This window comes from Humulus lupulus, chromosome 5 (assembly GCF_963169125.1).
Source record: "Humulus lupulus chromosome 5, drHumLupu1.1, whole genome shotgun sequence".
Classification (NCBI taxonomy): domain Eukaryota; kingdom Viridiplantae; phylum Streptophyta; class Magnoliopsida; order Rosales; family Cannabaceae; genus Humulus; species Humulus lupulus.
Genome location: NC_084797.1, coordinates 15,631,769 through 15,644,056, shown reverse-complemented (window position 1 = coordinate 15,644,056; position 12,288 = coordinate 15,631,769). Strand labels below are relative to the sequence as shown.

The following is a 12,288-nucleotide window of genomic DNA, read 5'->3' as shown; positions in this document are numbered from 1 at the left end:
TTGCGTTAAAAGTTGAAAGATAGAATTATGATTTATATCAGAATGAAAATAATCTAAAAGCTACCTGTGAAGTAATGATTTTTTTAATATTAAAAATTCTATTTAATATTATTCTATGGAGAAGATGCATTTTCATTAAAAAAAATTATTTAAAAATCAAAAGAAAAATGAAAAAAAAAAAGAACGTTCACTGTATTATACATATATTATGAGTAAGATTTAAAATTCACAAAATCGATCACACCTACCGTGTATACTGTAAACAATAGCAAATAAGAGAAAGACTAACCCAAACGTGGAGAACGATTCTTAAGATTGAGGTGGCTTAAATGGTAGAGAAAACCTGTTAATATATAACATTTAAAATTCAGAATATCGATGACACTTACAGTGTATACTATAAACAATATCAAATAAGAGAAAAAATAACCCAAATGTGGAGAAGGTTTCTTAAGATTGAGGCGGCTTAAATGGTAGGGAAAACCAGTTTATATATAACATTTTAACTGACTTTAAATGTAGCTGTTTCTTCTCTCTAAGATAACAAAAGAATTAACAAAGCTAAGGACAAAAGCCCGCTGCAGGTTCCGGGGGAGCTTAGCCTTAGCATGTAGCTCCCCCAGAAAAAGGGCAGGCGACACGTGTATATGATATCATTTTTAAGATTAAAAAAGATGCTGTCCTCTATCTCCTCACTAAATTCATATATGTATATATATTATATGGGGACTAATTAATTTATATGACACTAATAATACTTTTATAGTAATTATACCACTTCAATACTACACGTAACATATACATTATTCTCATTTCCCTTTTTCTAGAATGATGATTACATTACAAAATACTTTTCTTCATCGCATAGTCATCCCGTAAAAAGCTTCCACTTTGCCTATATATCATTTAAAAGGCAATTAAGTGAAATAAAGAAACTCTCGAAGCCTGTGGAACCTTCAGATCACTCTTTTCTCTCTCTCTCTACTTAAATTTATATTTACAGTTCTCTTTTTTCGTTTTCTTGTCGATATATGTGTCAGCCTCTTTTATTTCCCATTAACCTCTCTGTCTCTCTTACTTCCACAAAACTCACACCTGATCACTATCTTTCTCCAAGTCCATATCCATTAGAGCTCCATTGACCTCTCGGCAACCAAGAGTTAGTATAAAACTCAATTAATTTTTTAAAAATTATGAAAGAGATAAAAATAAAACAAAAAAAAATTATGAAAGACAAAAAAATAAAACAAAAGGGTATAAAGAGAAGAAAAAGTCAACGAAACCGTCTGTTATATTATATAGTATAGAAATCTTTTCTTTGTTGTCTTCTTTTGACTATTATTATTCTTTAACAAGTTTACAAAGAAACCAATTTCGCATAAACTTAACACATGGTGTTATCTGTACGTGATCTTTTAATGATGCTAATGAGGTAGATTTGTCCTTAGTCTATAGTCAATACTAGCTTTGGCTATAGTGAAGTTGATTGGAACGTGTTTGAATATATAGTTAATAGTAAAGAAATTGGCATTATTTTTTGTTATTAGTATTTTTATTAATGATAAATACAAGTTTGATTAAATCATTTCTGTTTGTGTGTAGAAAAGATTTCTCTGTTTCTCTGTCCAGTCTGGACCAAAGGGCCGGCGGAAAGAGGAAGATCCTTCTCTTCAAGATTTTCCATTGCAGACCTTCTTTGTCTCATGATCATCCCCTTCTTATTGTTTCTTAAAACTAGCAATGCATATTCAAATCCTCATTGTTCACCTTCTTCTTGTGATAATATCATCACCATAACCAGTCCTTTCCGACTTAATACCGATCCAGAAGAGTGTGGTTACCCAGTTTATGAGCTTTCTTGCGAGAACAATCTTACTTTGTTATACTGGAACTCTGTCAAGTACTTCGTGCGTTCAATCAATTATGCCAATTACACAATTCGAATTGTGGACTCCAACCTTAACAAAACCAATTGCTCCTCTCTCCCAAATAACTATCAGGGAGAAGATTCGTACAATGGTTTCCTTGTTTACGGTCGCTGGAAAATTCCAACAAAGACTATAGTATTCTTGAAATGTGCAAATCCTGTAAATTCCTCTGATTATATAGACACCGCTCACTGCAATATTGGTGCTACTTTAGCCTCCCAACATTCCAAAACCAAAACAACTGCTGATCATGTTTCTTCATCTTCTTATTATTATTATGTGGTCGATGGTATGTTTCACGTTTCTGATTTGGCGAGCTCGTGCCGCCCGGTGCTAAGGACCTTGGTATCGAATCAGACAGTTGTGAACGGAAGGAATACTTCTTTTGTGGATATTCACAACCAGCTTACAGATGGCTTTGAGATTTCATGGTTGATATCATTCTTCAAAAATGGAAATAATGAATGCTACATCGATTATTCCAACGAGATGCGATGTTTAGGTAAGTAGTTCTTCTTGGCTTTTTATTGAATCAACTGCTCCAACTTTCTTCTGAGAGCTAATCTTAAAGTTATCTTGCATGATTACAGCTTCCAGGCGGGCTAATGATATATTAACATGTAACAATTCTTTCTTCAACACTTGTTATAAAATTGTTTTTTAACTTAATTGTAGTGTTTTAGAACTTAATGTTTCATCACATCTGTTTTTCTGATATTCATTGTCCTCTTGCAGGGATTTTCACTTTCATATACCTTTTAATGGATGCGCCTTGTACGTATTAAGAGCTTGTACTTTTGATAATAATCTATATTGGAAATTTTATTTTAATTAATAGGGGCTATCTTATTAACTAATAATTTAAAAAGAATTAACTTTCATTTAGAAACCATTTCAAACATATATATTTATTAACATTTAAAACTAATATGATTTACAACGAGCTTGCTTATGGCTTTGATCTTTCATGGTTTAAAACAGATAGTTTGTATCACGGAAAAGTAGGTCAATGCTTCGGTTCCTTAGACAGTTTCTCCAGGAATATATGTACGTTTTACTAAGCTCTATATTTAATTTGAACATTTTGAGTGGACTCCAAGTCCAATATTGTCTGAGAGGTTCTTTTGGATAATTACAGGTGGGAGAACAGCTGGAAAGATATCAGGTAACGGTTCTTTCTTATACATTTACTGACTGCTTCTTATATATTTGGTTTTATCATCCTAACTCTATCTTTTTCCATTACATGTTTTTTAACAACTCATTGTCTTCTCGCAGTCTCAATAATGGAAGGTGTAGGTACGTAATTACGAACCTTTTTTTTTTTAAAAAAAAAAAAGAAAAATCTAAATTGGAAATTTTATTTTAGTAATAGGATATCTTAACTAAATTTAAAGAAAAAATAAACAAGTGAAAAATATGATTTATTAATTTATAAAACATTTAAAATATATATTTGGGTAGGCACTCTATGTTTACAATAATGTTATTTGGTACCTAGTATTTTGACATGAGTGTTGTTATTTGACACCTTAAGGTGTCCAACACCACATGAGGTAGCATTCCATGATTGGTTAGCGATACTCAATAATACTTATTAAATTTAAATAAGTGGGATCCGATATTGGATTGCACCAATAACGGTATGTCACCTCCTTATGGTGTTGGGCACCAGTGATGTCACTTAGCAATTCTCTTTTGACATCTTACATATTTGTACATGTATTAATTTAAATTTAAATATTATAAAATATCATTACGACAATTAGACAACTAAACAACAATTAAACATCAACACAACAACAGAACAATTATGTATAAACTTCAACAACTGAAAAACAACTATACATAAACTAAACAACTAAAAAACATCACAAAAGACGAAAAATTGGTAAATTTGTAAAAATGTAAACAAAATTCATTAAAATCATAAAATTGAAAAAAAAAACTTTATTAGTCCGTAAAAATATAATTTTTTTAGCAAAATTAAGTATATTATATAAATTTCTCTAAAAAAATGTGTACGTTGCTTGTATCTAATATATAAATATCCATAAATGTATAAATAAAATACACCTTGAAAAACAACAATAAATGTATAAATATACCTGAGAGTTGCCTTTGGATAAAAACAACAATAAATTTGTATGTATATGTTTAAATCTAAATTTTCTTTTTTATACCAAAACAATCCCTAGCTATACATACATAAAGCAATGATATATGCACTCAAAATATGCACATAAACATTATATACAGTGACGTGTCACTGCTTTTGAAAGCAGTGGATCCCAATTTTAATAAATGTGATTGGCTAAGCTAAACTATAACATTACTGTATGTAATGTTTGAGTGTATATTTTGAGTACACATATCATTACTTATATATATAATGACATGGCTAATTATAAAAATAAGTGTTTATATTCAAGTGAAAAAGAATGGAAAAAAATAGTAATTTAGTTATCAAAGAGGTAGTTGACATTTAGTAAATAAACCATGTCAGGTTTTTATTTTATTTGATATTGACATTGACACGTGCGTGTCAAATTATAAAGACATGGCTAAGTATATACAAGTTGTAATTGGGGTTGTAGATAGCACTCCTTTTGTTATTATTATATTTTAACAAGAACACATAACAATTTACAATAAGATGGGTAAATTTGCCACAACTTCAATGAGAGATTTCCTCAAACCATAAGTTATATTGAGCTAACTTGTAGGCCCACCAAGTTAGAGCTTCTGATAGAGTGGAAGAGAATACATAAAAAAAATTACAAACATCTTTAATATTATCAACAATATTCTCATAGTCAAGGAAGCATTGTCTTGAGTTATTCACAAAATGCTATACTAGGGACAGATCAGGCATAGGGTGATATATAGTGAAAAAATAATAATAAGGGGTTCCAAATGTGAAATTTTTGAAGAAAACAAAAAAAATATATTTTTAAAAAATGGGGACGGCCAAGCCTCAACTCCCTATACACTTGCCTCCATCCATGTTAACACCTTAGTGCAATATGTTGTCACCAAGAATAATAAGTTCAAACTAAGTAATTGGCAAAATCTAATCTCTGTTTCAGCACTAAAGCCTCAGTTGCTCAAGCCAATACCCCATTCTTCGAGAATAAAACTTTAGAAGCTAGAAAAATTCCTTCAAGATTTCCAACCATAGTCCCTAGACCAAAACTACACAAACAGCCTAAGTAATTAAAAGTGCACAAAACATGAGAAAGACTTTTTCTTTCACCCAAATTCTGCAAACCACGAATAAAGAGACTTCTCAGCTTTACGATTAGGTCGACACTTTGCCACGTACTTAGTTATGTCTCTCTTTATCCCAAGACGCCAATATATAGCTTTTAGGTCTTAGTACATATTTATGGTGCCTGGATGTAGAGAATAAGGGGTATTATGAGATTCATCCATAATCTCCCGTTTAATCCCAGTGTCCATCAGATTCTGAATCCGATCCTTATACATCAATAAACTCATGTCTGACACTGTAGAGTCCTTAGCTATTCCAACTAGGACATCCCCTCCAATCCTTCCCATCTGTGGGCCACTCAACTGTTTTTCTTTGATCCTCTCTAAAAGAGTAAATTTAAGCATAATGCTGGCCAACTGGCCCACCAGTAACTCTACTCTAGCTCTAGTCATATCCTTCAACTGACATGATGTATAGGCAATCACCTTTTCTGTCTATATAAGGACACAACCAAATTCTTCTCGAGGCAACACAATAAACCATAAACTTGTTCTGAACTATTGAAAGAGTCAAAACTGGAGTTGTACTCAATCACCGCTTCTGCTCTTGGGAGTTTTTCTCACACTTATCTGACCATGCAAACTTCTAATTTTGCATGTTAGCTCTGTCAACGAGGAAACCATCCTTGAGAATTCTCCCACAAAACTCATATAATACCTTGCCAATCCAAGGAAACTCTTGACCTCTGAGACGTTCCTTGGCCTTGGTCAATCTCTGACTGAGAGTATACCAAAATATCGTCGATAAAGACGATCACAAACCAATTTAGATACTCTTTGCACACCCTGTTCATCAAATCCACAAGTGTTGCCAGATCATTAGTCAATCCAAATGACATAACTAAAAACTCATAATGCTCAAATCTGATACAAAAAACAGTCTTCTACATAATCCATCTCCTAAATCCTCAGATGGTGATAGCCAGATCAAAGATCCCTCTTGGAGAATACCGTCTTATCCTGTAACTAAAAATTTAGGTCCTTCAGCTCCGCTGGAGCTGTTCAATATGGTGCCTTAGACACTAGTTCCATCCCTGGCACCAAGTTAATCACAATTCTATCTTTTAGTGTAAAGGTAACCCTAACAGGTCATCTGGAAACACATCCAGAAACTCACAAACTAATCTAGTATGTCCTTGTCCCATTGGCACGACCTAGGTGGTATCCACCACAATAGCTAAGAATCCTATGCATCCTCCTTGCAATAGGTCTCTAGCTCTCAGTACAAATATCATAAATATACAGGGTCCATGAACAGTGCCAACAATTACAAAGGGTTTCTCACCCTCAAGCTCAATGGTTACCATATTTCCTTGCAATCTATCATTGCCCCATACTTGGCTAACCAATCTATATCCAAGATCATATCAAAGTCAGTCATAACCAACTCTATCAAGTCAACCGATGAATCTTTTCCCACAATAATCTAATTCATCCCTTAAAAGTTACCAGTAGGGTTCCATATTCTCATCCCAGCATAAACACGTAATCCACATACCAAGTATGTGCCTCTACTAGATGCAACAAAACAAAGAATAGCACGACACCAAAACCAATCAACATAATATAAGAATCAGAACTAGGATGCTGACCTGCCACTACTAAGGGACTAGCCTCAGTCTCAGTCTCTGATTGCGTCAAAGCGAACACTCGAGCTGGAGTCGAGCTATTCGTCCCATTTGGTTCATCCTTCCTTATCCTTGGGAAATCCCTCTTGAGGTGCCCAACCATCCCACATAAGAAACATGCCTTTGCTCGGCATTCCCTCAGATGGCGCATCTTGCACCGAGCGCATTCTAGGTAGAGTTTCCAATACTCATCCTTGCCCTGATGGCCTATCTGAACATTTCGGAACCCCTTTTCTATTACAGAGATATCGAATATGTTGATAGCTTTTCTTTTCTGATCATTGGGGCCTTTGCCCGTGCTTGATCTAATAAACGGAGGAATCACTACCTCAGCTCCGCACTCTCCCACCATATCTCATCCCTTGTGCTCTCAACAACAAAAGCCCTCCCTACCACCTGAGCATAGGTAGAGATCTCATGTATTGAGGGATTCCTCCCAATTCATTACACTTGTATTTCGTGTCTGGGATACCACTTCCAACCAAGTTCGGGCATCTTCCCGTAACACATATATAGCACAGATCACCTTATCATTACCTACCACTCCCATATTGTCGATGATGGAACTAATCACGCCCATTCATTGTTCAGCGCTGAATGGATCTAGGCCTCCCTCAAAAACTAGAGGGTAATATTCTTGAAAATTCTCATATAGTAATTCCCACATGTTCTCAACCCAAGGTTGAGCGAAAACTAGTGCCACTCCTGGCATAACAAAGGAAGAGGTGTTTCTGATAGAACCTGCTGTTTTAAACACCTGATATTTTCCTCCTTCCACTGCAATCTTGCTTGCATATCTCTAAACATCTACTGCCAATTCTGAGGGGCAGGTGGAGGGCTTAGGCCCTAGCTATAATTCTCAACCTCAACATAAACTTCGTCGAGTCCTATTAATTACCTTGGGTACATAACCTCTGAATTAGTCTACAGTTAATAACTTGATCTATTAAGCATGATGAGCACATCCAAAAGCCTTTCCCCACGGGAAAACCAAACAACACCACATTCACGTACAACTGTAGTGCTAAAATACATGCCCATATAAATTTCATGCATCAATCAATAACCCTTGCTCTTTCAACAAGATATCATGCTCTTAACTCTAGTATGCAGATAAAGCATTCATATATTAACCGAGTAGGTAAACACATAATCATATCAACAGTCAAGGGCCAGGCCCTATCATAATATCTCATGCTTCCTAATAAGGCATGCATGTAAGACATTTATATCCTATTTAAGCATTTAAACACATAACCACATAAATAGTTATCAAACCCTGAGTGGAGCTTGTCTTTAGTGACAAGTGTACATGCCCAGCTTGTCTTTAGGAACCCTTAACCTTGGCATGCTCTGATACCAAGTTATAACGCCCTACTACTTAGGGACCGTTACAATGTATATTTTAAATAGTGCTAAACTCGCTAAACGAATCATTTGGCCATAATTGTGTGACTAAACGTGATTAATAGTTTAAGGTTAAAATTTTTGGTCAAAAGGTACAACTGTTTACTTCCATATGTGGGATCCCAAATTACATTCGAAAAGGTTAATTTCAATTAAAAAGTTACAACCAGCCGACCTAAGCAGCAAAATATGGTTTAACCCTAGTTCCTCTTTAAAATCTTGGTCATGGTGGTCGAGCAGCCGCATATATACACATCGTCACCCAAGCTCTCCAACTCAAGGATGATCCAGCTTTCTTTTCCCTTTACCTGCACCACAAAGCACCCATGAGCCAAGGCTCAACAAAAAAACTTAAACATGCTCATAAGCAGTTAATAACATGTTACCAAATCATAATAAGCATGCCTAGCAGTAATAACCCTACTCATGCATGTATACCATCCATATAAATGACAACAACATCATATGGACCAATATCCCAAGATAAATGATCAATGAATCATCCTGGGGCCCAATTCCCAAAATACATGATTAATAAATCATACTGGGGTTCCACACCCTAGGATATGGGACTAATAAGTCACCCCGAGGCCCTTTGCCCTATCCTCTGTATAACCAGTCTTAGAGCTGGCCTAGCGTACCTGGCGCTATAATATTCCACGACCAATAGGTCGGTCAAGCGTATATCACACTCCTGATTAGGCATAACCATATTGACTAGCGCTCAGCGCACTATTGTCATCCTTGACTCATAAGTCAATGATTTTCGACCAGCACTCAACATGGTAAGGTCATCCTTAACTTATAAGTCAATGATTTTCGACCAACCCTCAGCGAGCTAATGTCATCCTTGACTCATAAGGCAATGCTTTTCGACTAGTGCTCAACGCTATTGCCGTCCTTGACTTATAATAAGTCAATGCTTTCGACCGACACTTAGCGTGATAATGTCGTTCTTGACTCATAAGTCATGTTTGGGGCCCATCCCTAGGATATGGGACTAATAAGTCACTCCAGGGTCCATTGCCTTATTCTCTGTATAACCAGCCTTAGATCTAGCCCAACATACATGACCCAACGTCCTTGAAAGTAATTTGTTACTATCGGAATCAAGATTTGGAGTATGTACATGTTAAGCTCACACTGTGATAGCTAACAGCTACCATCAAATTTATAATAATATAATATAATAATTTTCAAGATATAGGACAACTAAAAAAGTGATACTAAAAACTAATGTTTTACTCATAACTACTAGATAATTACTCACACTTAAAAAAATATATAATAAAAAATTCTATCCTAAAGTGGCAACAATTATTGTATCATAAACACAAATGCATATACCTATAACCAAGGTCTCCTATGTAGATTGTAAAAACAAAATTAATAAAACATCATAAAATCTACATTTCAAATATTTTATAGTAAAACATTTATCTTTTCGAACCTTACATCCTTTACTTTTCTTTTCATAAGTCATTGTAATAAAAAAATATTACTAAGTTATTGTAATTGAAAAATAACATAGACAATTTGTAAAAAAAAAATTAATAAAAAGCATGATAAAATATTTATTTTCTCGAAGCTTATGCGTCCTCTACTTTTATTTGCATAACGAAGTTATTGTAATTAAAATAATATACAAATTTAAAGTACTTAATATATGATATACTCTAACTTGAAATCAACTATGCATAATCATGTACTAAAATTGAAGTTTTCTTTTGGTAAAATGCAGTATTACACACAGGATTCAAATTTATAGTTGGGACACCACTTGTAGTTGCCTTTGTAATCTATAAATGGCGACGACGTCATTTATCAACATATGATTCTATCGAAGAGTTCCTTCACAATCAAAATAATTTCACTCCTATAAGATACTCATTTAGTGAGATAAAAAAGATGACCCAAAACTTCAAAAACAAATTAGGAGAAGGAGGTTATGGCTCTGTATTCAAAGGAAAGCTTCGTAGTGGTCGTACTGTAGCAGTTAAGGTATTGAGTAAATCAAAGGGAAATGGACAGGATTTCATTAATGAAATAGCTACAATTGGAAGAATTCACCATGTTAATGTGGTTCATTTAATTGGTTTTTGTGTCCACTCTTCAAAGAATGCTCTTGTATATGATTTCATGTCTAATGGATCATTGGAAAAATATATTTTTTCTCAAGGAATTACCATTTTAAGTTGCAAGCAAATTTTTGAAATTTCGCTTGGTGTGGCACATGGGATTGAATACATGCACCAAGGATGTTACATGCAAATCTTGCACTTTGATATTAAACCTCACAACATTCTTTTGGATGAAAATTTTAATCCAAAAGTTTCTGATTTTGGATTAGCAAGATTATGCCCATTGGATAATAATAATGTGTCCTTAACTGCAGCAAGAGGAACTTTAGGATACATAGCGCCAGAGCTATTTTACAAAAACATTGGAGGAGTTTCTAATAAAGCTGATGTGTATAGTTTTGGAATGTTGTTGATGGAAATGGCAAGTAAACGAAAAAATTTTAATGCAGTTGAAAATACTAGCCAAGTTTACTTTCCTTCATGGGTGCATGACCAATTAAGTCAAGAAAAATGTATAGAAATGAAAACATCTGATACAGACGAGGCCGATTCAAGAATTTCAAAGAAGATGATTATAGTAGCATTATGGTGCATACAACTGAAGCCAAGTGATCGTCCTACAATGAACAAAGTTATTGAAATGCTTGAAGGAGAAATTGAATGTCTACAAATGCCTCCAAAGCCTTCCTTGTATCAACTAGAGAAGCCTACTGAGCATGTTCAAGAGACATCATATTCACAACACTCAACAATACCATCATTAACATTACAAAGATAGGTATAACCCTAAATCCAAATGATTGAAATTTGTAATTTTTGTATTTTGTTAAAATACTTAACATTATTGGTTTTGATTTTTGTAATATCAAAATATAATTATATGTTAAACAATGCATGAAAAAGCTTTGTTTGATGGATTATAATTACAGATTCAAGTATCAAACCCCTAACTGATTTTTGAAATAACAATAATTAGTCAAAAGCTTTTTATGATATACATAATCATTATGATTTTTTATTGATTTGATTGTGGTAGAATTTTGTTTTGTTTTACTATTTTGTGTAATTATTTTTCCTGATCTATTTTCAATTGGCATGATTGAGATCAATTTATGCTAAAACAACTCTTCAAAGAACTTTATGTTAATCATACATGGCATCTAATTTAATATTTAGTGACCCTACTATGCTATCTTATAGATCATAAAACATATCGTTCCTACTTTTTACTGACAACAATTAGTTTAGTTTATTGTCTTAAATCTAATTTTCACGTATAAACGTCAATATACATTTATTTAATTTAAGTGTACATATAATAATGAATCTTTATGGTATTTAACATGTGTTGACGCAGATTTTGTCAAATGAAAAAGTTCTTTAAGTCCACAACAATGAATTGTGTGTGTGTGATTTATAGAATGAAGAAGAAAATGAATAATGGTTTGATCCTAAAATGTTGGCTACAGTATGAACATGACACTTTGAGTTCTTGTGGGTTTTCAATCACTTACATTGTTCATCAATATTTTATATGTTTATGTTTGTTAAGTTCAGATTAAGTGTTTACATATAGTTATAAACTTTTTTACTTACTATGTTGGCATATTTTGTACCGTGTAGATTTTTTTTTTAACATTTTGGTTTAAAGTATCTAGTTAATTTAATTGTAACGCATTTGTAAAATTCATATTAAGTTGTATATGATGATATGATGTTGTTGGTGTTATATATTGTTTTTGTTGATAAGTTAGTATCCAAATTTAAGCTTTCATAAATTATTTTGTATAATGTCAAGATTAGCTAACATCTCTATTGTAACAATTCAAAATTCCAATTATTGTTGACTCACTAGAAATACGATAGTGTATTTTAGTGATCAACACCTTAAGAAAGTAACATATTTTCAAATTCGATCGATAAAATGACTACTAAATGAACTTTTCATAAAAAGATAGTTTTAACGGAAAT

At 33.4% G+C, this 12,288-nt stretch overlaps 2 protein-coding genes across 2 annotated transcripts; both read left to right on the top strand.

The window, feature by feature from the left end:
- Positions 1-1,703: 1,703 nt before the first annotated feature.
- LOC133778877 (uncharacterized) lies at positions 1,704-2,713 on the top strand. The gene is made up of 2 exons (XM_062218895.1): positions 1,704-2,430; positions 2,664-2,713. The coding sequence occupies exons 1-2, from the start codon at positions 1,704-1,706 to the stop codon at positions 2,711-2,713; spliced, it is 777 nt and encodes a 258-aa protein (XP_062074879.1).
- Positions 2,714-9,985: 7,272 nt separating this feature from the next.
- On the top strand, positions 9,986-11,095 carry LOC133778876 (rust resistance kinase Lr10-like). Its single transcript, XM_062218894.1, has one exon. The coding sequence runs from the start codon at positions 10,145-10,147 to the stop codon at positions 11,093-11,095; it is 951 nt and encodes a 316-aa protein (XP_062074878.1). The 5' UTR covers positions 9,986-10,144.
- Positions 11,096-12,288: the final 1,193 nt, after the last annotated feature.